We start from the raw sequence: 25,015 nt of genomic DNA, 5'->3' as shown, positions 1-25,015 counted from the left end.
CCTGTCCATGTTGTTGAAGCGCAGCCAGAGGCCCAGGCCCACCCACTTCCTCTGAGCCTCAGGTTGTGGCCTGCCTTCTTCACTGTGGCCCTCGCTGATGCATGTATGTCCATAGGATGGGGGAAAATCCCATTAAATTGAATCATCAGAGCGGGATCTTTAATGACTCAGGTACTTTAAGTGGCTGAAGATGCCATGTGGGGGATCGCATCCCAGCTTTCTTCCCTGATGTCCGCCTCAGAGGAGATGAGGTGTTGATCTGAGTCCCTCCGCCATGCCCGCTCTGCTGTGGGGAATGGGCCCTGAGATGCAGAGGTGGAGGGCTCTGCCATTCACTGGTGCAGAGCTCTGTGGCGCAGGGCACCTGCCTTAACGTTTCCTCATCATTAAAACCTCCCTCCATGGGGTTTGGGTGAGTGAGTCTTTGTAAAGTGTGCCCCCGCCCTGATGCGGGGCTCATGACCCTCACTGCCGGAGTGGTGACTTGCCTGCTGGCTCTCTGTGCCCCCAGCGGATGACCATCAGGCCCTCATCTGGGACATCCAGCAGATGCCCCGGGCCATCGAGGACCCGATCCTGGCCTACACAGCCGAGGGGGAGATCAACAACGTGCAGTGGGCGTCGACCCAGCCTGACTGGATTGCCATCTGCTACAACAACTGCCTGGAGATACTCAGAGTGTAGTGTCAGTGGCGCCATGCCCACAAGGCAGGGGCTCGTGTGTCTCCCGCCTCTGCCCCACCCCCAGAGTGAGAAGACGCGCCTTTCCGGTGGCCAGTACGTCTGTCATCGCTTTGCACCCGCTGTTAGCAGAAACTGCTCCAAAGTCCCCGGCCAGCCGCCCACCGCTCGCTGTGCCGGACTCAGCGCCGCGTGGCGCCTCCTCAGCCCAGGGCTGAGTGTTTCGATTTCTCTCTCCTTTCCTCATCTCCTTTGGTTCTGCTATTAAAAATTTCTGTATATCTGTTTGTCAGCCGTCATGTTAATGAGCTCTGTGGGCAGCGGCTGTGTCTGTATTCATCTGTCGCAGATGTCTCCGTCTGCCTAAGACAGCAGTCTGGGTCCTTGTCCATGTGAGCACTTCCTGGGAACAAACACCAGTTTGAAACTGTCTTTCTTCATGTTATCCGTGTCTCTTAACAAATTTCAATTTTGTATATTTTTTAATCTATCAGGCTAATTTTTTAACGAAAAGAATTTTACTCCCTGGCCTCTTCCTTGGTTTTATCACCCTCCCTGTTGACACCTTCCTCTCTTCCCTCCCTGCCTGGATCTGGCCCCAGGCCCCTGACCCTCCGAGCAGTTTGCCTTCTTGAATCACTGCCTGGGCGGAACATACCTGACTGGGAGTCCCAGACCTCCTCGGTGCTCTGAAGTCGGCCAGCTCACACCTTTCCTTGGCCTGGCTCTTGTCGAGGGCATTCTGAGCTCCAGAATAGACATGTGACCCCTGCTCTTATTCCCTCAAGTACATACGCCTGTCCAGCCCCCTAGGACCTACTGAGCTAGCCAGGCTAATGGGGGTGCCCAACTCCCAGGGGACGGTGGCAGGAAGGCTGAGCTTAGAGCATGTTTCCAGTCCACAGTTTAAGAGTCTGTTTTTCTCTCCAAATATAACCCCCCAACCATTCTCTTTCATGTCTTGAACGATAGGCAGGAATGATGTATCAGCTGAACTTCAGTATCTCTGTTTAGTTCACTGTGACTGGTGGTACGTTGGCCACTCTTCAGCTAGAGAGGAGAGGAAGCCCTCCTTGGCAGGTGCCCAGTCTGAGTGTCCATCCCAAACAAGATCTCCTCTAGATTGTGGGAGACGGTCAGCTCTTGCAGAGGATGGATTCAGGCTGGGGTGATCCCAGGCCATCAATTAAACAGAGAGCAAGAGAAGCTTCAGAGACCCAGGGCCAGCCAGTTCAGAGCCCCGCGAACCCATTAGCCGCCCCACCCCAAGTTTCAGTTCTGAGCAGTATTGGACATGGAGGCGGCAGGTGTCCATTTCCGTTAGATGAATGAGTTCCAGGGAGGGGTCTTGTGTGTGACTCTGGTGGTAGGCGAGTCCTTGGGCGGGCAGAGTTTGGGACACGCCCAGAGTCTGGGGGGAGTCTGGTTTGCCGTGCTCTGCCAAGTGTCCGAAGGTTTCTGAGACCTTCTGAGTTGAGCAGCTGGGAGTAGAGAGTAGCAGGCCTTGTCGCTGAAGATCTTGTCCACAGGGGCTCTCACCTGCTCTTGAGAAACAAAGCAGCTAGCTTTGTGTTTCTGGGCCCTTAAAGTCTCGTGGTTGAGTCTCCCTTTTCAGAAGCAGATGGATTGGTATCCCCAAAGTCATAGCTCTTTGCTTTCATACATGGGGGCTTATCCCAAAGAAAAAGGCTCTTTTTCCTTTTCAGTCAGGGTGTTTCCCCTTCTACCTTTATTCTTGCTTCTGATTTGGGGGCTCTCCAACTGGCTGTCCGCTTGGCCAATCCTCCTGCGTTTACTGCCAGCTTTGTCCTGCATCATTTTTGGACATGTGACACGAACCAGTTCTTGGTCAGAACCCTCCTTTGCTTGTTATTGTGACTGATGGTTCCAGGGTCCTTCCCTCAAGGATAGCAAGGCTAAGTTGAATGTTGCTGGCTCTGGGAGGCCGTCAGTTCCTTCCTGTGGAAAGGGTCTTGAAATGGAGTCTAGTGGGAGAGGTCGTTCTGGGGACAGGGCTTAACTCAGTGAGCTCTGAGTTAAGATCCCTTCCCTGATCTGCACTTTTGTGGTCTGAGTGGTGAGGAGATTTGTCACCTGGAACTTGAAAGCAACCTGGAGAGAAAAGTTAGTTACTAGGAATGAGGATATTTTGGACAATGTTGCTATTTACCTTGGAAACCAACAACTTTTGATTTTTTTTTTTCCTTTGCCCTGTGGACTCCCAGCCCTGTCACCCACCTTAGGCCCTGAGGTGTGGTCCTCTTCCTCCCAACATCCCACCTGGGCCCAGGTGAGACTCCGCAGCTCACCTGGGGGGAGAGAGATGCACACACGCGGGCATGCATGCACGCACACACACACGCAGTAGCTGGAATGCTAGAATTTTGAAGCCTCCCTCTCCCTTCATGCCCTGAACCAGATGGCCTCAGGGCTGAGGAGGGGATTTCTGTAGTTTCAGGATTTAGAAAGCCTCTTAGTCAGCCACGCTCCTGGAAGCAGAGATCTGCTGTAGTTTCAAAAGCAAGTGTTGGTTTAATTTGTTTAGGTTCTCAGATTGCCAGCTGGAGAGAAGAGGTGGGAGGCACTGCCTCTGTCCTTGAAGGTGAGAGGCGCCCTGGGAAGGCTGTGCTGGCGCCTCTCGGCTCTGGCTCTCCCGGCTGTCGCCCTTTGACTGGCCTTGGGCCCCTGAGCCACAGCCACCTTTGTTTTCCTTGTCCTCCCTGCGGGGAGGCAGGCGCTGAATATGTCAGGCTTCAGGCTCCCCGTCAGAGAGCTGGCAAAAGTCCTTCGGAAGCATGAGTGTTTACACCCAGGAGAGTTGGAAGCCTTTCTTTCCAGGAAGGAACTAGGCGCATGATGAGGACTTGAAGAGAGAAGATGTTTGATGATCAGGGGAGAATTTCATCAGAACCAGGATCGACTCTCAGAGTACTGGTTGAGATTTGAGAAGAAACAAAAACACCTGAGACTCCCAACAAGTTTTTGATGACAAGTGTGGTTGAAATTTTAGGAGGAGATTGAGGATGGGGTAGGAAATCAGTGATGATGAAGAAGAAAATATTCGAGGGCGGTACAGGTCTGAGGTGAGGAAGCAGGCAGGCTGTCGTGCGGCTGTGGGGTGAGACTGTTCTCAGGCTGTGTCAACCTTCCAGGACCATTCAGCAGTGTCTGTGATGCTGGGGACAGGGTGACAGAGGGACCCCTTCCTGCTGCATTTCAACCCTGCTGGCAGAAATCTGCAGGAGTTGAGAGCCCCTCAGTCCTTCCAGACCATGGCTCTTCTTGGTTGTAGGTTTGTAGACAGCAGAAGCAGAGGTTGCAAGGTCATACTGACTCCCCACCCCGCTGTTCTCTTTCTCTTCCTCTTACCTCCCCACCCCTTGCCCCGTAGAGCTCTCTTCCTGCTGCAGCCTGGGCCTTGAATTCCCAGCCTGCGGCATAGGTAGGAGCTGCACAGTCTGCCAGCCTAGTATCTTCCCTCCACTGTCCCCAGCTCCTTTGACTGCCCGGCTTAGGGGAAGGGAGACCATTAAAGCAGAAGCCCCAGAGCGGGCTCTGCCCTTTCCTGTCTGTGCTCTGGGATAAGCAAGGAAGGTCATGCTAGTCACTTCAGTTGGGTTTTCCCTGGGAGGAGAGCTGAGCCGAGCAGTCAACTGTGACCCCTGGGCCAGGCTCTCCAAGAAGGGTTGTCCCTGCACTGGCTGGGCCAGCTACTCAGTGTTGCATAGCCCCGCCCTCTTTTCCCACCATGTCATTGCTGCTAATGGTCAAGGTCAAATATATGGCCACATGGAATGGGCCAGGTCCTCTCAGGCTCATTTGTGGATGTGATTTTTTTTTTTTTAAAGAATGGAAACATGCAGGTGCCTTCCCGAGAGGCTTGGACTGGTGTCTCCAACCAGAAACAGATAAGCTAATCAGAGTATGAACTCAAGAGGAGGGATGTCAGCAGTCTGTGTAACAGCTGGAAAATGTCCACGTACTGGCCTTTAGGACAGCCCAGGGGATCAGAACTCGGGATCCCTGCTCTTTAAAAGAATGTTCTCACCTTGGGTTGATAATGCAGTGTGTTATGAAACTTGTGGAGCTAAAGCTTGGACTTGCTGGAGTCGAAGATGGATCATTTGATGTGGTTCCTGTGTATGTGATGACCCCTGTCAGTGACCTTCCAGCCTTCCTCCCCGAGCGTGAATTTGTAGCATGGTTGTACAAATCTCTCTGTAGAAAATGGAGGTTTCTTGTTCTCTGAAGTGTTAAGCTCTAGCCAATCAGTTTCTGTCCCCTTTAGCCTAGTGTGTCTGAACTTAATTTCTCGCTATGTATTTAAACTTTTCCTCTGTATCATAGGTTTTGTGGCATCCCACGGTCAGGTGGAGAGGAAGCTGCCCCTTACAGAACTGTACTGTAACCATTTTTTAAAGAAACATTATTTTCACAGGACTGATTATACACAGGGCTTGTAAAAATTTTTAACACTGTGCTGTGAAACCACGCTGGTAAATCTCCATTGAAGGCTACTTCAAAGGCACCTGAAAGTGGAGTGTTATATCTATGACTTTATTTCTTGCTTCCTAAGTATATTAAACCTAATATTCACCCTTTCATTCTGTTTCAGCCTCCTGTATAAGAAGTACCGTATTTTCTGCCCATCTTACTTTGTAATAAAACTTGAACATGTATAGACTGACTGAATTTCTTCTTGTGATAAATTCAGTTCTTCCCATTCTGCCATGGTGGTCATGTTCCAGAGACACTGGCCAGGGGATTAGACTCTACCTCAGCCCATCACACTATCTGATGGCCTAACTCATCACCTGTAACAAAACACAGGGCACCTGCTGCCTGCCAGGGGCCCATGACCTTCAGGTTGCTTGCAGGGGACTGGAAGAGACATCCATATAAACAAATACTGGCCATGTCCAGTGCAGTGACTCAGATTCAGGGTTCCTGGTGGCCCTGCGGAGGAGAGGGTCACCTGTGCCTGGGTGGGAGTCACGGTATCAGGGAAAACTTCATGAGACAAAGTTGCTTGAACTGGGTTTTGAAGACTGAGTTGGAGTTTTCTGGGTATAGAGAAAGGCATTTAAGGCAGAGAGAACATCCATGTACAGATCTAGAGAGGGTAGATTTCTCCCTCAGTCCACTGGTTAAGACCTCACCTCCCAATGCAGAGGACGCGGGTTCAGTCCCTAGTTGGGGAGCTAAGATCCCGCATGCCTCCTGGCCAAAAAAACCAAAACAGGAACCAGAAGCAATATTGTAGCAAATTCAAAAAGACTTTAAAAACTGTCTACATCAAAAAAATTTGCAGTTGCTGGAGGGAAGGGATGGTTAGGGAATTTGGGGTGGTCATGTACACACTGCTGTATTTAAAATGGATAACCAACAAGGACCTATCATAGAGTACATGGAACTCTGCCCGATGCCAGGTGGCAGCCTGGATGGGAGAAGGGTTTGGGGGAGAATGGATACATGTATATGTAAGACTCAGTCCCTTCGCTGTACCTCTGCAAGTATCACATTATTAATTGTCTATACCTCAATACAAAATAAAAAATTCAAAGAATAAAGGAAAACCTAAAAAGTAAATGTTAAGGTACAGACATGTATGAAGGGGTTATGTGAACACGCAGAGGAGGGCATCTGAGCCCAAATGGAGAATTTGGAGAGTTTTCCTCTGGCGGGAAATGATGTCTGAGCTATAAATCTTGAAGGAAAGACAAAAACTAGCCGGAAGTGAGACTGAACAGCAAAGACACAGGTTTGTGCTTAATACAAGAATTGGGAGAAGCAATCTAGTATTTCTACATAAACTGCAAAGTACAGGGAGGAGAGTGCCTAGCCCCAAGGAGCTTCAATAAAAAAAGAAATGGAACAATTCATAAGTGTACTATGTATGGGCTTCCCTGATAGCTCAGCTGGTAAAGAATCCGCCTGCAATGCAGGAGACCTGGTTTGATTCCTGGGTCTGGAAGTTCTGCTGGAGAAGGGATAGGCTACCCATTCTAGTATTCTTGGTTTTCCCTTGTGGCTCAGCTGGTAAAGAATCTGCCTGCAATGCGGGAGACCTGGGCTTGATCCCTGGCTTGGGAAGATCCCCTGGAAAAGGGAAAGGCTACCCACTCCAGTATTCTGGCCTGGAGAATTCCATGGACTGTATAGTCCATGGGGTCACAAAGAGTCAGACACAACTGAGCGACTTTCACATAAATGTACTATTAATTACAGCTAAAAATTCAAAGAAGAACTCAAGATCACTTTACCTGAGGTGGTGACAGCTGAACTGGGTCTTGAAACATGATAAAGATCTTACCAGCAAGATAGCGACGTCACTCCAAGCAGAAAGGAGCAAAGTGACTTCTATTCAGAGTACAGTGAGTAATTCCCTCCAACCCGACTCTAGTGTTGGGGCATGAGACCAGAAAAATGAGTAGATGTGAGTTTATGGAGATTTTATATAATAATAACAAAGTCTATACCTGTGTATTTTATCCATTATCTCATTTAATCCTAGCAAGGCTATTCTGGCCTTCCTGATGACTCAGTGGTAAAGAATCTGCCAGCCAATGCAGGAAACTTGGGTTCCATTCCTGGGTAGGGAAGATCCCCTGAAGAAAGAAATGACAGCCTTCTATAATATTCTTGCCTGGGAAATCCCATGGACAGAGGAGCCTGGCAGGCTATATATAGTGCACGCCGTGGCAGAAAAGTCAGACACAACCTTGAGACTAAATAACAACAAGGCTATTTACAGGTCAGGAAATTGAAATACAGGAAATAAAGGAGCTTGCCTAAGGTTACACTGGTAGTAAAACAAACGGGGTTTGAACCCACCAGTTCAAACCAGAGGCCCCAAGCTTAAGCTGTTTAACACACCAGGTCCTTTGGATTTAACCTCACCAGCTTGGGGAGCCACTGGAAAGTTTCACGGCCGCTGGCTTTGTTTCTTCTATACCTTCTCTTCCTAATGGCCTCAGTGTTCTCTTCTGGGAGAGCAGAGGGAAAACACAGAGGGGAATTTGGCTCTTGAAAATTCTGATTTTCCTCCCTCTCCAGGATGGCAAGCGTCAGTTACTTTTAGGGACTTTGTCACTGTGGTCATCTCTGCTATTTACAGCAGCCCTTACTTTAAGAGCTTCCCTGGTGGCTCAGATGGTAAAGAATCCTTCTGCAATGCAGGAGACCCAGGTTTGATCCCTGGGTCGGGAAGATTCCCCTGGAAAAGAGAATGGCTACCCACTCCAGTATTCTTGCCTGGGAAATCCCATGGACAGAGGACCCTGGCAGGCTGTAGTCCATAGGGTCGCAAAGAATCGAACATGACTGAGCGACTAACACTTTCACTTTATTACTTAAAAATAAAGCTCTAAGGGCTTACTTTGCGTTTTCAACCCTCCTACGTTGGTAAAGCAAGTAGTAGCATCCTTTACAGATAGTGAAGAGGAAGTTCAGAGAGACTAAATGACTGGGCAGATCACATCTCTGCGGACAATTTCCTTACCTGTAAAGTGAAGTGACTCGACTATCTCTTTGCAACAACAATACATTTATCATTCTAGACCTGCTCAGAGTTGGGAAGCCATTCTGAAGCAGAATCAGTTTCATAATCCAGATACATCTCTAGTAGATCGTTGTGGGACGTAAAGTCCGGAGCTCCCCAGGCAACCGAAGGGATTGAGTACAGGGTTGCCTCACATAGGTCTGGGTTCTGCTCAGTGGGTACAGAAAAGTACGTACCAAGCTGCGGAACGGCTTTTGCGGGCGGTGGGGATGCATTTTTGGAACGGACCAGGGAAAGGAAGTGTGTTACACCATCGAGTGTACCCACTCCCGGCTGCCGCGGGGACGATGCGGCGTCCTTGGCGTTCTCGCTGCCCTGGGCGGGCCTGAGCCTTTGGGTCTCCGGTGACGGGCAGAGGAGGCTACCCGCTCTGGACGGGCTCGTTTCGGTGGCAGACTGACCTTGGCCCAGAGTCGGAGGCGATGGCAACTTGGGCTATTATCAGCTTGAGCAGGGCCTCTGCCCAGTGCTTGTGGGCTCGAGGCCCCGGGGTGCGGGTGGCTCTTCCGCGTTCCGCCCTGGCCTTCCAGCCTGAGCCCCCTCGCTCTAGCGCCGCTGGGGGCCGGACGCTGCACCTCACGGCCGAAGTCCCCGCGGGGCACAACAAGTGGTCTAAAGTCCGGCACATCAAGGGTCCCAAAGACGCAGAAAGGAGTCGCATCTTCTCCAAGCTCAGCTTGAGCATTCGCTTAGCGGTTAAAGGTGAGAACCTGGCGGTCATCCACCGCTGGTAGCTACCACCCTCACTGTGCCCACTCTCTCACTTCCCTCCCAAAACCCTATCCCCGGCCTTTCATTTCAAATGAACTGGAAACGTCTCCCAAAATACTTACCCAGCTTTCATTCAAACATCGGATAAAGTGTCCTAAACGAACCGAAATCTAAGCGGTGACTTGTCTCTATTGGCTGATGGAGGGGAGGGGAGGGCGTGGATGTCCCTTTTTTCACTCATGTCTTATTGATATGTCTCTGCTTACTCTTTTCTATCTCAGAAGGAGGCCCCAACCCTGAGCTCAACAGCAACCTGGCCAGCATCCTAGAGGTGTGTCGCAGCAAGCACATGCCCAAGTCAACAATTGAGGCAGCCCTGAAAATGGAGGTGTGTCCTCAGTTTGAGCTTCCTGTTACTGATCACAGCCCCTACCAAATACATGTTTGGAAGGCCACCACCCTTTAAATTATCAGAGAAGCGATGTTGTTGACACGCTCAACTTAGAGCCTTCTGGTTACTCTTGGCCATTAGTTATGGGAGCACAGTCAGGAATAGGATGTATAGATGGTGTACAGAACTGCAGCCTAAGACTATTGAGCTGAGTTGTGAGGAGCTGGGGGAAGAGTATGATGTTAGGTTGAGGAAGGGTTTGTTTTTCTGATACTGATACCTTAAAGGAGAAAAGCCAGTAGAAATAGAGAAGGTGCAAATGATAGTGATGGTGGGAGGGGCTGGGATGTAGAACCCAAGTGTGGGAATTATCTTCAAGTCCAGGTGAGGAGACACCTCTTCTCTGGGATGGATGGGAAGGATTTGAGGAAGTAGTAGTCATCTTAGTAGCTAATAGTTATTGGGTATTTACTCCAGACCAAGTTCTTTTTATTTTTTTTTCTGGCTGCATCTTGTGGCTTGTGAGATCTTAGTTCCCCAACCAGGGATGGAACCCGTGCCCTCTGCAGTGGAAGCACAGAGTAGAGTCTTAACCACTGGACCACCAGGGAAGTCTGGAGGCCAGGTTCTTTGATAAAAACTGTGTGTGCATAATTTCACTGAATCCTTGAAACAACCTCAAGTTGGTAACTGAGCCACAGAAAGATTAGGCGACTTGACCAAGTCACACAGAAAATGACCTATTGGGAACCAGACAGACCCCAAAGCCTATTTTCGAACCATCCTGCACACTGCCTTCATATCAGGTGTGTGCAGATAACGCACACACCTTTCCCCTGCCTGGTGGTCCTTTATTTCCTTTGTGAAAGAAGGAGAGAAAAGTCATCAGTTGAGTGTTCCTGGGAAGACGGCAGGGCAAGGGGACAGAGAGAGAGGTGAAGATAAGGTGTGTGGGCGAGGAATGAAGAGAGGCAGTGTGGGGTGTCCCCATGAGATTGGTCCCCGGAGCTTTTGATTGTTTGAATTTTGAGGCCATGCTATTCGATGAGGCCCAGGTGTGTGATTTCTCTTAGCAGTACACAGCAGCCCAGGGGTAGACTCACAGGGGTTTCATGAAGGATAAAGTATAGGAGGATGAGTTTTAGTAGGAGTGATAGAGGGGTGGATGTGGGATTCAGCTGGGGAAGGGAGAAACCAAAACTGGAAGATGAGTGATTGATTGTTCAGGGACAAGATAAAGAGACTGCCTTCCAAGGAAGGGATAGGATTCCAGTTACCTCAAACATTGATCCCAAGAGCCTCCTCTCAGAGAGGGAGGACAGAATTAAAGCCTTAAGAGCCTGGGCGTCACCCCAGAGAGCCCATTCCAGGGAGTCAACTTTGTGGTATTTGTGGTGCCTGGGCTGCCATGGAGGAGGGAATTAGGAAGCAGGAAAATGTGTTTGTGTTATCTGTTGCAGAAAACCAAGGGCATGTATTTGTTGTATGAGGGCCGAGGCCCCGGTGGCTCTTCTCTTCTCATTGAGGCGTTATCTAACAGTAGTTCCAAGTGCCACTCGGACATCAAACATATCCTGAACAAGAATGGGTAGGTGTGTGTCTGGGGAGAGTGGAAGGGGACAGAGTCTCTAGGTTCTGATTCTGGAGAGGGAAGTACTGTCGTTCCTGGTGGGGTTTCAGGTTTTACACACATGTCATCCTTAGCAGAATCCAGATGGCATCCTTTGTTCTCCTTTAATGTGTTCTGTAGTGGGCAGGATTCCCAGGACAGGTGGAGGAGGAGTGCTGTGTCTAGTTGTCTCATCTGTCCATCGAATGTCCAGGTCTTAAAATTTCCCGGCAGCAATGTATTCTCAGTTGTACAGGAATTGATGAGCAGTCTTTGCAGCCTCCAAACTCCAGTCAGGGCAGAAAATAGACGGTTGGGGACTTCCCCTGGTGGTCCAATGGCTGAGACTCCACGCTCCTCATATAGGGGGCCTGGGTTCGATCCCTAGGGGAACTAGATCCCACATGTCGCCACTAAAAGGTCTGGCATGCTACAACTAAGACCTGGGCAGCCAAATTAATTAATCAAAATAAAACAGAGGGTTAGTGTTATGTTTGGATTATTCCCTTGCCCAGAGGTAGCGGGATCTTCTTCAGGAAGAGAGCTGCTTCATGTCTGGTTATACTCCAGGGGTAGGGTGGGAATGAGTGCTGGGCAGTGCTGTGTGGAGGCTAAGTGTCTAAAGGGATCCATTCTGGCCCATTTCCTCTTCTGTTAGGGGAATGATGGCCGAAGGAGCTCGCCACTCCTTTGACAAAAAGGGGGTGATTGTGGTTGGAGAGGAGGACAGAGAGAAGAAACCTGTGAACCTAGAGCGTGCCCTGGAGCTGGCGATAGAAGCAGGAGCTGAGGATGTCAAGGAGATCGAAGACGAAGAGGAAAAGAACATTTTTAAAGTGAGTAAGCAGCCATGGTGTCTGGTGGACTTCCGAGAGGGCCCTGATAGACGTGTTAAGTATTCTCTCAGTCTCTTCTGTCCTGTGCCCGGGGGACAGGTGAAATAAAGAGCTCACATATTGCACAGACAGTTTATTAAGTGAATACTGGATAGGGCTTACTCTCCTGAGGACGAGAAGGATTCAGAAGGCTGAACACTCTGTTTCTGCCAGTGAAGACTTAAACCCAGTGATACATTTCAGGAATTTTATGCAGGTGTTTGCAGACTTCTGTCCAGCTTTGTCGTGTTATCTCCTGGCTCCTTACCTCCTGACTTTGCTTTGTCCCTAGTTTATTTGTGATGCCTCTTCACTACATCAAGTGAGGAAGAAACTGGACTCCCTGGGCCTATGCTCTGTGTCCTGTACGCTAGAGTTCATCCCCAACACAAAGGTGCAGCTGGCTGACCCCGACCTGGAGCAGGCTGCCCATCTCATCCAGGCGCTCGGCAACCACGACGACGTGATCCATGTCTATGACAACATTGAGTAGCCAGACTGTACGTGCCTCCAGGCGGCCTATTCTGTAGCACAAGCTTCTGCAGCGTCCCCTGAGACTCAAGCAGATTGGGGTTGGGGGGGTGGTTTGCCTAGCAGGTTAGCAAGCACAGACCTGCAGTTTTGTGGTCAGCTGAATCGCTCCATGTCCGTGAAGCCTCTTTGTCAGCTCTGCTGGTGTCTGAGCCCTCCTCGGTGAGTCCCCCACATCCTTCTCGATGTGGGAGGTGTGGCCAGTCAGCTAGTCAAGTTCTGATCTCAGGAATCTGGCCCTTGAGGAAACAGTAGGTGCTGAGGGCCCATGTCCCAGAAACTACTCTTCAATAATAACAGTAGTTATTGACCTGAATAGCTGCCCTGCTGTTGTGTGACTTGAGTTTTCCTGGGTTTGTGTCCAGTTGGTGGGACCCTCTTGACTTTAAGTCTGTGGGTTTAGTTCCACTACTTCAGTCCCAAGACTGTATTTTTTTGATTGACCATAGAAATGTGACTCCCTCCAGGTGCTTTATGTTCTAGTGCTGGTCTAGAATCTGTCATTCTTTCACATACCTAATATCAATCAAACACCTACTGTGTACCAGGAACTGTACTTACAAGCTGTTCAACTGATGCCTTGTGCTGGATCTGCTCTAAGACATTGGACCTCAGGGAGAAGACACAGGATCTCTCTCTCCTGGAGCTGTCCGAGGGCAATGTGAACTGCTGTGCACGCATCCTTGTTCTCTTCCTGTGGCCTCTGTATCCTTCTTCTGCCAAAAGAGCTTAAGGCTCTAGCACAAAGGGTGCCAGTGTAAGGGACTCCCAGGCCTTGCTTTGTCCAGGTCCCTCTGTGTTCTGAGTGCTTTCACTGCTGAGTGAACCTATCAGTGGGCTGCACTCAGGAAAAGAAACACCACGCTGGTTTTGAAAGCTGTCTGATGCCCAGAATGCCCGACTCTGGCCCCTCTTAATCCCTGATGCCAGCTGTATGATGGGGCACTGGGAACTGGAAAGGAAATGAGAACAGAAAGAAGGGTGAAGAGCTGAGTCAGGAGTCTGGCCAGATGGGAAATAGGAGCCATGGTGCCTTTTGCTCCGAAGAGTCACTTATAGGTTTAGACATACCAGGAGTGCCAGCCACCTGTGCTGGAGCCCGTCAAGTATGTGGGGCCTGTTATTCACCTTCTTATAAGTTGGTTAAGGCAGTTCTGAGCTCAGTGTAATTTTCCTGAAGGAGCCTTAGGTAAATTAGGATGGAAAAGAACTAAAACCAAATTGGCTCTAAGTGATAGCTTCACTTTCTAGGAAAAACAGATTACTAATTCCATGATGACTTCAACAGCTGGAGAGTGAAGCCTGGGGGAAGAAAATCAATTAAATAATCCATTATGGTGCCAAGGCATGCGCTCTTATACCTCATTTCATAATGGTGGTAATACCTGGGATTTTTAGTTTTTATAGACGATAAGTCATCTAAATGTCTGAATAGCAGATCATTAAAACAGGGCAACGTAAAGTTTAAATGCCACTTTCTAATTTATAAGATACTTTCATATTTTATTTATTTGACTTTCAAAACAAACCTCTAAAATAGCCCAAGTATTTTATGCACAGATGATCTCATACCAAGCAGGTGAAAACTCTGTCTTGCGTTCATAGACTTTCATTTATAAAATAGCTCTGTTTTGTGAATGTTGAATATAGATTAATTTGGAGAAATGTGATCATTTCTGATATGAGTAGTCTTGTACTAAGGAAGCCTGCTTGAGAAGGGAACTTGGTTACTCCTGTGAATAGTCCTCTGATCTGATAGGATTTGTTACTGTGAATTCTGTAAACCAGTTTGTTTGCATCAAGACATGCTAGGCAGCTCTGCACTGACCCCTGGCGGTGCCCTGCAGTCTTCTTGCAGTTAATATGGAAAAGGCAGAAATGAAAGCTTACTCAGACCTGTTCTGACTCTAGATCTGATAAAGAGATCCTTAGCTACTGAAAATTTAAGTAAAGATTGTATGAGCTGTTTTGCCACTAGAAATTATTTTTTAAAGAATATTTTATGTCAGAGAAAACATTTACAATATAATGTTAAATGAAAAACAAAGATTAAAAACTGTATGTATAGTGTGGTCCAAATTTTAAAATATATATGATGCTGTATATATGAGACTAGAAGGAAGTATACCAGAATAGCAAAACTGATTATCTCTGGGTGGTGATGTTATAACTGAGTTTTATTTTCATGTATTACATTTATTAAGGAAGCATTTTTTAAAAAGAAAACTAGTCACGTTATCTTCCTACTAAGGAAGCAACATGTGAGCACCTGCGATTTAGGTGACCTTGAAGTCAAAAGAATGGGGTCTGGTCCTGGCTTGCCTTATCTTTGGTCAGTGTCTTAACAACAAAATCATTTACCACCTCGAGCTGGCTTGGGCTCACTTTCAAGTGTCCTTTCAGTGGGCTAGAAGTATCAGTGACAGGCTTTGTCCATAGCCTTGACTCTCACTGGGAAACGCTCATGTAGTATGTAACTGCTGCACCTCTGCCAGGGGCCCCAGCTGAATCAGACTGGAACAGTGAGGGCTCTGCCTCCAGCTAACCATGGAAATTCAGTTGTGTGGTTACTTTTTTTTTTTCCTCTTGAAAACATATAACATAGATGTCATAGAGTTGTCTTGAGAATTGAATAAGTTAATATATGCTAAGCACTTAAAACAGTGCCTGGCAGTAGTAAGTATTCAATATATGTTGGCCTTTTTTCCCACTAAGTATGAATGAACATTTTTTAAAAACATTTTTAAATTTTATATTGGAGTAGAGTCAATTAACAATATTGTGATAGTTTCAGGTGTACAACAAAGCAACTCAGCCATCCATATACATGTATCCTGAATGAACATTTTTAAAAACTGGAACGTGACCACCCTATGTTTATCTGCTTTGTAACCTGTCCCCCACCCTCTCCTTCCCCTTCACAATATATCCTAGATGCCTTTTGGTATCGGGATGGAGAAGTCTACTTCTTCCTTTCTAGTAGCTTCATGGTATTTTATTATTATTAATTAATGTGTCATAATTTATTTTATTTAATTAGTCTCTATCAATGGATATTTGGATTGTGTATCTTACGGAAGATGCTACAATGAATACTTTTTACCTTTGCTCTCTTGCAAAGTATTCTTCACGATAACTTTATCGGAGTAGAATTACAAAACACAAAGCAGTTTTTTTTTAGACGCAAATGTCAATATGTAAAGATGTAAAAACAAAGCAGAGAACCTAACTGATTGAATTGGCTGCTGCTGCTGCTGCTGCTAAGTCACTTCAGTCATGTCCGATTCTGTGCGACCCCAGAAACAGCAGCCCACCAGGCTCCCCTGTCCCTGGGATTCTCCAGGGAAGAACACTGGAGTGGGTTGCCATTTCCTTCTCCAGATTGAACTGGTGATCTGAATATATTCTATGTTACCTCTGAATTAAAGGAATTTTCATCAAATCAGGTGATAGGTTTTTTGGTTTGTTTCCCTGTTTTACACCAAATTCAATGAGATATCCCTTCAGAGAATTTATTCATTGGTATTTGTTGTTCCCTGTCATGTGTCCTGTGCTCTTGAAAAATGAAAAGGAATGTGTGCAGCTGGTGTATGAGTGGCTGCTTAATGGGACCAGTACTCGGAGGCTCTGAGCTCTAGGGTTGGGTCATGAATCTTGTGGTCACGGATGGCTCAGGTGCTTAAACAGAAGCACCTACTCAGTGTAAAACTAGGGTGATAGACCTGAGAAGGCCGGGCCCAGTTGGGAGGCTTCACATGGGGAAAATGAAGGGGGAGGAGAGAAACAGCATAGAAAGGGAAGATAAAATACAGAGCTAAAGGAAATAACAACAGGTAGCAACATCCCCATCAGAGGTTCACTTATTCATTCAACAAATATTTGTTTTTTGAATGTGCCAGGAAAGATGGTAGGCCATCTTTTTTGAATAACACAGCTTCTATTTTTTTGTTGTTGTTGCGTTTTTTCTTTTTTTTTTTAGAGGATAGTTCTCTCCTGAGACGTGGGAGTGGGCCAGCCCCAAAGGAGAGGCCCAACTCCTGTCTTTATGCTTACTTTCTTAATGGCAGTTACAGTAGAGTAAGACAAGTGCTTTGATGAATAAAGTACTAGGTGCTCTGGTGCCCAGATTTAGGGCTTTCTGCCTGGAAAGGCTTCATGAAGGGAACAATGTTTAGGCTTACTTCTTCCCTGAAAGAATAAGGGTTGGGGCAAGAATGGAGGAGAGGGGTGTTTGAGACAGTGAATATGCAAAGGTTAGAGGCAAGAGAAAGTCATATTTGAGAAACTACCAGTGGTTCTGTGTGGCCAGAACAAAGAATTTAAATGGTGGGGTTGTTGGAGGTGGGAAATGGAAAAACTTATGGCTGGAGAGGAAATGGTTCCAGGTCCTTCTTAACTACATTGATGTATTTGACTTTTCCTAAGGGTAATGGGGACTGTAAAATCTTTCAGGAGATCATGGCAGGATCAGGGATCCATTTTAAAAGGTCACCCTGGATGGGAGTGATCTTGAGAAGCTGTTACACTGAATACTCGGGAGGGTTTGAACTAGGATGGTGGAGCTGGGACAGGGAGGGGAGTGGACAGATTGGAGACATGGCCACGATTAGCTGTCGGGGAAGGAAAGTGGAGAGGAAGAACTCTTCAAGTTTGATAACTCAAAAGCATCCAAGCTGGGGACCTGATGATGGAGAGAGCAAACGAGAACCATGGAGGAAAATGATCAGATCAGTTTGGACCTGTGAAATTTGAAGGACCTGCAGAAGAAAACTCAATGGGTGATGTCTCTGAAGTTCAGAAGAAAGCCCAGTAGGATGATTGCAGCATGGGGAGGTTTGAGATGGCTGGTTCAGTGACAGACAACAGAAATGGAGTCCTCAAAAAAAAGCAGTTCCTAGGAAGGTAGAGGAAAAATCAGGAGGCTGTTTCCAGCTAAAGACTTCTGTTGCTGTATTGCATGCGCTGTGTGTGAGGCACTGTTCTAAGTGTTGGTGACCAGGCAGTGAATGGGACACAGTCCCTGCTCCTACACAGCTTATGTTCATTGTCGTCGGAGCAAACAGTGTATAATTTCAGGCTCTAAAGAAAAATATGGCAGCATATGGAAATACAAAATGTTGGAGGGGAGAGGGCCTATCTTGGATGGTGTGGTTAGGCACTTTTGAGAGCTGACATTTGAGCAGACCTGAATGAAATGCAGGAATTAGCTGTGGGAAGAGCATTCTAGGTGGAACAAAGGGCAAGTGCAAAGGTCCTGAGCCGGGTAAGCTCAAAGTATGGAAAGAAGGCGAGTGTGGCTGGAGTGATTTGAGGGAGCTGGAGAGGTGAGGTGGGAGAGGATGGCGGGGGCCAACTCCTGTTGGGCCCGGATGGCCATGACAGAGTTTGAGTCTATTGTGTGTGTGATGGGAAGCCCTCGGAGAGTTGAGAGCAGGGAATGACATGATGTTAATTACATTTTACAAGGGTCACTTTGGCTGCTGTGTGGAGCATCATTTGTTAGGTGGCTGCAGAAGAAACAAGGAAACCAGTTAGGAGGCCAGGACAGTCGCCAGGACACCCAGTAGTTAGGGTGGTGGCTTGCACCAGGGTGGAAGTGGTGAGAAGTAATTGGATTCAGATACATTTTTAAAGGAAAGCTGAAAAGACTTGCTGGATGATTGGATAGAGGAATGTTAGAGAAAGAGTGAAATGAAGGAAGATGCCTCCTTGATGTGTATTTTTACAACTGGGAAAACAGAGGAGCAAGGTTTTGTGGGGAAGGGGCAAAGAATCAAGAATTCAGTGTAAAACACGTTAAACTGAAGTCGTATTTTAGACATTCCAAGAGATGCTGCTGAGTAGACCTTTGAATACAGGCAAATATTCCTAAATCTAAGATGTGGATTTAAAGGAAAAGGTCTGAAGTAATTCTTAAGAGATTTGATACCCAAGGCAAAGGTTCTTAGTTGACAGTTGAAAGCGACATCAGAGAAAGATGTTTTTGGCAGTCTGATTTATCTTACACTGAACAGGGGCCCGAGGAAGGGAGCCTGGATTGTGGCGGCCTTGGAATCTGAAGATGGAGGTGTATAACATGCTGAACAGTGGAGGCTGGGAAAATTAATTATGGTCATCTCTATTTTGAAATATCATGCAGTCAAGTACAATCGTTTTGGGACAATATTAAGTGGCACGGGAAAACGGTAAAATTTAAGCACACTACAAAACAATATGAAGCAGTTTTTATTAAACGCTGTATATTTAGGTAGGAAAGAGACAAAATATCTCTGGGGTGGAATTTTTATTTTTTTCAATTTTAATACAAAGAGCTTGTGTTGCTTTTATGACCAGAAAAATAGTTTTCTTCCCGAAAGAACTTCACTTAATGGTTTCGGCCCTGGCCAGCAGATTCCTAGGACCCACTTCCCGGCACTACCCTAGCCCCTTGGGGTGTGTGACTGTTGAGACCCAGGAAAAGGCAGGCAGTGGTAAACCGCTCCTGCCTCCGGGCAAGCGCAGCCTCTGGACCGGAGGACTTGCTTGGGGGTCCAGAGGCAGAGGTGGCCACACGCCGGGAAGCGCTCAGAGCCAGAACCCTCCCCGCTTATTACGCGCCGGTGTGGGGACACCGAGGGGCAGGACGTCAGCCTCAGGAACCGCGGAGAGCTGGAAGGGCGGGAGGCAATGGGGCCCCTCCAAACGTCTTCCTAAACTCCAGCCCCAAAGTAGCCGGCGGGGAACCGCGCCAGCCCGCGCGCCAGCGGAGACTTGGGTGACTGACAGGAGGTGGGAATGTGGGCGGAGCCTCAAGCGCGAGCTGTGATTGGAAAAATCCACACCTCCGGGGAGAGAGGGCGGGCAAGTTTGCGAGGTATGCCCAGAGGAGGGTGCTCAGAGCCTTCTACGTGATTGGCTAGCAGCGGAGTGAACCGGGAGCTGTTCCGATGATTGGCAGAGGGTAGACAACCCTCCGAAACTGCTTTGGCTTCGCCTATTGGCATCCTGCGAGAGTAGGAGGGATTGGTTCATCGAGGGGTGCCGTTGATTAGCTGGCGGCTGAGAGTTAGGGTGTTGGAGAGAGCTGGGGAGGAGGGGCGGTGGGGGCAGCGACTTCTTCCTTGTTATTGGGTGGTGAAGTGAGTGAGGGGTGGCACCATGGGCCAGCGGCTGGCTAGGATTGGCGGGTGCTGGGGTGAGTGACAGGCAGGGGGGCGAGCTGCGCGACCAGCGGTTTGTTTTTCGGAGCGTTCCTGAGGTGGAGAACGGCGGCCGGACGGAACGACTTCGGGACTGAGGGACTGGCGGTCGGGCGGGCCGAGCGGCGCCGCCGAGGCCGGGCTGGGCCGAGCCGAGGAGCGCCGGGGATGTAGCGGGCCACCCTGCCCATGCCACAGCGCCCGGCCGCGGGCGGAGCCGGAGCCGGAGCCTGGGGAGGCGGCGGGGGCCACGAGCGCAGCCCGCGCCCCCCGCGCGGAGCCAGGCCCGCTGCCGTCCCCGCCGCCCGGGCCCCCGGCATGCAGCTCCGGCTGCGGAGGTGACACTCGGGCCCGAGCCGCCGCCGCCGCCATCGCCACCATGGGTGAGTGTCGCCACCGCCCCGGCCTGTGCCCGCGCTGCTTCGCGTCGCCCCGCCCCGGGCTGAGGGGAGGAGGACCCTGGGCCGCCGCCTGACAGGCATGGACAGCCCGCCCGGCCGGGGCTGCGGACCGCCGGCGCCCGCCCGCCCCGCTCGCGGCTTAGCGGCTCCGCGGCCCGGGCGGGGGTTCTGGCTCCCCCGGCCTTCGAGGGCGGCCCCGGTCCGCAGAGCCCACTCGGCCGCCTCTTTCCTGGCCGCGCGGCCAGCACATCCCGAGAAAGCGGCGGCGGGTCGAGGGCCCGTGCTCGGCGGAGCAACCCGCTCCGGGCCGAGCGAGCGGGACCCCGAGCCCGAGGGCGGGGGAGCGCGAGCGCAGTGTGGGGCCCGGGCTGGAGGCTGGTGCAGGCCTAGCTGCTGTTGTGTCTTTTCCTTGATTTGCTTTTTTTTCCTGCCTGTGTCATTTCCTTCCCTTTGCTCACACAGGCCGGCCTGTGAGAGTTCCCGGGGCTTGCTCTCGAGCCCTGTGCGCGCCCCAGCGCAGGGGGGAGGGCGTGCGGGGAGACAGGCTGGGAGGTGATTAAAATGGCAATCACTGTTATCAACCGCGCGGTTGAGAAATGCGAGCTGCACGTAGATTGCTGGAGTTTGGGAATCGGCTGCCAGTGATAATACACATCCTACTCTGAAAAATCTCGTTGCAGTGTTTTACATCCATTAGTTTAATCTAGCGGTCTCCCTGAAATTATGTAACTTTTGAAAGAGAGAAACATTCACTACACAAAAGAATCTCTATGAAATCATTTCCTTTTTAATCGATAGTTGCAATTTCTGTTGTGAAGATGTAGTCTAAGGAACGTTTTAATGTCTTCCACACGCAGCGTTTGAACTGAATTATATTTCATGTCCTTTGTGGTAATTTAGCAGACGACTATCGGAGTACATTAAGTAGCAGTAACATGTTCGATGTACTTTGCTTCTCTTGTTGGATCAGTTATTTTGATACGGTTGTCTGCAGTGGCAAGTTTTGCAAAGTATTTGTTATTGTCCTAATTAATCAAGGGGTAAACTTCAGTTACGGGATCATTTGCACAGCCACTGATTCCATCTGTGAAGAGGGAACATTAATGTTTGCTTCGCCCTATGGCAAGGTCAAGTCGTTTTTGTAGGAGGATAAGTGTTTGCTGTGTCACATTGGGCCGATAATCTTTTGTGGCCCATCTTTACACTCTGGCTTTGAATGAGTTGCCTTGTTCTGTTCCATGCTGCCCCTCTACAGTAAGGAATGGGTTCCTTCATTTATTGGGCTGTTTCCTTCCCATGCTTTATTTCAGAAGTGCTTGCTTTTCTGGGCAAAGTCTGTGACAGTAAGCAGAAAACGAACTCAGTGAGGCCTGGTATTTATTGAATAAATACGTAATTCAACAAATGCTCGTTGAGCATTTACTGTAAATGGGGTACATAATTCTTCTTGTCCTCCCCAGGTTTCACACATTTATCTTGTGCTCTGGAATTTGATGATCACACTAACTCTTTGAATTGATTTGTGAACCTACATTTGTGATAATCTTTCTAATCAGTCTTTCCTTTTTATCCTACGGGGACAGGCTTAAATCCCAAAGGGGAGTGTGAATACTTAAGGGTGTGCAGACCTCCTATTTTCCACTTTCTCGACTGCTAAATCAGTGTCCAGATATGTTGACTACATTTCGTGCCTAATAATAAAATAGAGGTCAGCCTGTTTTCACATTTCAAAATCATTTCAAACAATGTAAATGTGTGAGCATATGGAGAGACAGTGATGGGGACGAAAAGAACTACGTAGGTAGGGTCCAGAGCTCCAAAGGAAAAAGGACCAAAAACTCAATATCTTCTCATTTGGTCCCATGTCAGTTTTTACATGAAGAAAGTGAGACAAGTGAGGGGAAAATTAACTTGCCTGGTGACTGCAGTATATTAATCGGCAGACAAGCTGATTTAAGAACCCCTGCCTGGCTTTCTTCACCACTCTTCCCTCATACCATTCTCACTTTCTTTTAAGTAGATGACCTTGGCATGCACCTAGAACCAGTACTGAATTCTCTTAGAACCTGACCTTCAGTTTGCTTTGTATAGGGCTCAGCAAGGGTGTATGTACAAACACACACGGAGTCTCTCTCTTAAGTACTGGTTTCCATTTTGGTGATATAAATGATGAAAAGTCAGATTCCTAGCTTAGCATGTGTTAGTTGCTGTATGTAGTCCTAAATAAGTTCAAGGGGTAATAAGGGAGAAACATAGACTTATTAATATTTTATTATACTTGTTAAACTCCAGCCCAGCGAGGAAAGGGGTAAAACTAATTTGAGTCCCTGCCCTTCAGGTTCCTTGGTTAACAGTCATATTTTCCTGAGCTGTTCTAAGCCCCAGACTCAAGCTTGTTTGACAGCTTGGGTTGGTAATGAAAACAGGTCAGATTTTATATTGGCAGTTAGCCCCAGTAACTTTCTAGTGGAAATTACACTTATCCTTGTAAATAATAGGAAATGCTCTTTTTGTTTGTTTTTGGCCTCTTTTTTTTTTTTTTGCTTTGATATTATGTGGTTATAAAAAAAAATTGAAAATTGACCGGTCATTTTTTCTTGGTCACACCAAAATTTCCTCCTGGTTTTAGTAATTATAGTGGCAAATGCTGCTAATTACACCTAAGGTTAATTTGCTAGTGTTTACTTGGGCTCTATAAATGCAATCTAAAGTTTGGTGGGAAGTATTACTGAAAAATATGTAACAACTTGGAAACATTACAGGAACGTGAACTGAGTGTAGGATTTAGGATGGTGTGGTTCTGGATGGATAACTTGGTTTGAAGTCAGAATCATTGTTTCAAGGCTGTTGAAAGCTCCCAGTTATACCAGTCTCAATTCAGTTTGGCTAGAATCTGACTGCCTGTGTAGATCTAAATAGTTGGCAACTGTTTGTTAATTGAAATTGGGATCATAGTTTAATGACTCAACATGGCTTTGTCACGACTAGACTTATGATGTTTTACAAAATTATGGTTGGCTTTAAAACTGAATTTTAGGCATTTATAAAAAGTATGTATCAGTCCAACTGGGCATGACTTAGTGAAATACACAGGATAAGAAGCAGTTTTCTTGGTTCTGACTATCTAAGCTATCCATTTTTCTTTTGCCCCTTTTATTGAACATCTCTTCTGTGTCAGATATAGTACATGGCCCTGTATATGTATTTATCCTGTATTTAAGAAGTTATAGTTAGGTAAGGTGAACCAGAAACATAAACAAATAAGTGGTGTTATAGATAACTTGTCAAAACTTTAAAGATGCATTGGATGGAGAGATCAATTCTGTAGTTTTGAGATTGACATACATTATCCTATAGTCCTCAGACCTCAAAGGTTAAATTTCATTAACTTAAAATAAAATATGATGGTGATGTATGGATTCTTATGAGGAAGCAATAGCTTACTTTGTAATATGTATTTTTAAGTTTTAAGTCATCAACTAATATTGAAGAACTCTTATGTCACAGAAACAGAAAAATAAACCCCAGAATTTTACTTTGAGATCTAGCAAAGTTTTCAGCCAGGGCCTTGAAGGAAAAAGGAAAAATGTTTGTTGTGAATTGAGGATCAGACCTTTTTGCTTATACTAGGAGATGATGTTTGCCCGGAGGGACAGGATGGAGGAGAACCGTGCGGGTATGTAGCATGTCATGAACAGTCAGGCTGTAAAATCAGACTCACAGACACTGAGGCACAGGACCTCCAGAGTGAGCAGTGTGATCGGATGATCTGACAAAGTTGGGTAGAGTAGAGCATTGCCAAGATGAAGAAATCATTTAAATGAAAACAGAGATTAAATTTGGGAGTTGCATGTATGGGAAAAAGAGTGTCTGGCATCATGCAGGACAACAGTGTTTATCCAACGATGTGTTGCTTCTGGAAACTTTTCTGGGGTTTTAGCCAAGGGAATTCATAAATGGGAGTGCCTTAAGACCCTGCTTTTAGATAGAAGTAATAGCTCAGTCTGGAAGGGTGACTTCCTGCTGGGGTTAATGAGCTAGGAGTGTGTTTGCCTGGCAGCCCCCATGCCTTAGGTCAGGATATCAGAAGAAAAAGTACTTGCTGCTGGATAATTAGGGATAGCTATCTGCTTGAGACTGCTGACAGAGCTTCCACTTTTTAAGCCTGGATTGTAAACCCTGTTTCATAGAGCCCTTCTTCTTTTTTTTTTTTTTTTCTATGAATATTCCTCACCCCTAGATCTTTAACCCCCTAATCTCTAGAGTTAACTTCTTCCTTTGTGCTTCTTTCTGATAGCTTTGAAGTGTATCATACCACCCCCCGTCCTTTGGAAATCTTTTCAAGGTTATAGCATACTCTTACCTCTGCCTCAACTTGTTCACGTGTAAAGTTCATAAAGGAATTATTGATTTCCACTACTTCCAATCTTCAGCTTCTCGATTCCCTGTCAAGATGTTTCTGCCTCTATTACCCTATTGGACCTGCCTGCCCCTGCTCTTCTTCGGTCTTAGCTTCTGTGGTGTTACTTTTGTTTGTTTGTTTCTGGTTCTCTTAAAGACTTCTGTGCTGGCACATCTTCTTCCTACTCTTCTTGTTGCCGTGCGTTTTCACTCAGGGTCAGTCCCTGAGCCTCTTTTCTTTTCCTCCGCTGTTCACTTTCTTTCACGTCCTTTCTCCTCCTCAGTTCATTTATAAAGCTCTCATCCATAGCTGGAACAGCTTTCCTTTTTTCAAAACAAAAAAATCTTTATTCTGTAAAATTATCTATATAACCCCTTGCTACTCACGTTGTAAAAAAACTTTTTCACACATGTGTTTATGTATTCTGGTTTGTATCTTGTCTAATTTGGTCTCTTTATTTGCATAACCTTGTATTTGTGTGGTGTTGTCTGTCTTTTTACCCCTAGAGTTTGAGTATCGAAAGTATCTTTCAAAACTGTCTAATGTGTAATACATGATAGGTAGTCAGTAAATGGTTATTGTTAATGATTAATAAAAATTCTAAAATAAAATTAAGTATTAGGATAGATTGTGGCCTCCAGTCTCTTCCCATTAACCTTTTTTTCCCCATTGATG

General features: G+C 47.2%; 3 protein-coding genes across 6 annotated transcripts in view; all 3 read left to right on the top strand.

The window, feature by feature from the left end:
* DCAF7 (DDB1 and CUL4 associated factor 7) overlaps window positions 1–5,368 on the top strand; it is a 31,004-nt gene extending 25,636 nt beyond the window's left edge. Inside the window, exon 7 of the mRNA XM_040245022.1 lies at window positions 512–5,368. Within this exon, the coding sequence (XP_040100956.1) occupies window positions 512–684 (173 nt within the window). The 3' untranslated portion in view covers window positions 685–5,368. The remainder of the gene's footprint in view (window positions 1–511) is intronic.
* A 3,116-nt stretch (window positions 5,369–8,484) lies between these two features.
* LOC120866950 (translational activator of cytochrome c oxidase 1) lies at window positions 8,485–15,020 on the top strand. Its single transcript, XM_040245021.1, has 5 exons — window positions 8,485–8,944; window positions 9,235–9,341; window positions 10,805–10,932; window positions 11,612–11,789; window positions 12,121–15,020. The coding sequence occupies exons 1-5, from the start codon at window positions 8,665–8,667 to the stop codon at window positions 12,319–12,321; spliced, it is 894 nt and encodes a 297-aa protein (XP_040100955.1). The 5' UTR covers window positions 8,485–8,664; the 3' UTR covers window positions 12,322–15,020.
* A 4,471-nt stretch (window positions 15,021–19,491) lies between these two features.
* The window catches only part of MAP3K3 (mitogen-activated protein kinase kinase kinase 3), a 61,118-nt gene continuing 55,594 nt past the window's right edge, over window positions 19,492–25,015 (top strand). Inside the window, exon 1 of one of the 4 annotated variants that reach the window (XM_040245001.1) lies at window positions 19,492–19,920. In XM_040245001.1, the coding sequence (XP_040100935.1) occupies window positions 19,917–19,920 (4 nt within the window). In that variant the 5' untranslated portion in view covers window positions 19,492–19,916. The remainder of the gene's footprint in view (window positions 19,921–25,015) is intronic. The other 3 variants (XM_040245000.1, XM_040245003.1, XM_040245002.1) reach the window with 3 other exon arrangements.

Source organism: Oryx dammah, unplaced genomic scaffold (assembly GCF_014754425.2).
Source record: "Oryx dammah isolate SB20612 unplaced genomic scaffold, SCBI_Odam_1.1 HiC_scaffold_8, whole genome shotgun sequence".
Taxonomy (NCBI): Eukaryota; Metazoa; Chordata; class Mammalia; order Artiodactyla; family Bovidae; genus Oryx; species Oryx dammah.
Note: the sequence above shows the minus strand (reverse complement) of the source record. Positions and strands in the feature narration are given on the sequence as shown.

What these genes read in the sequence shown, in the direction of transcription:
- LOC120866950 (XM_040245021.1), top strand. Translation starts at nt 8,665, where the DNA reads ATGGCAACTTGGGCTATTATCAGCTTGAGCAGGGCCTCTGCCCAGTGC. An exon ending in CATTCGCTTAGCGGTTAAAG is followed by an intron (nt 8,945 to 9,234) that starts GTGAGAACCTGG and finishes TTTCTATCTCAG; the next exon opens with AAGGAGGCCCCAACCCTGAG. An exon ending in AGGAAAAGAACATTTTTAAA is followed by an intron (nt 11,790 to 12,120) that starts GTGAGTAAGCAG and finishes CTTTGTCCCTAG; the next exon opens with TTTATTTGTGATGCCTCTTC.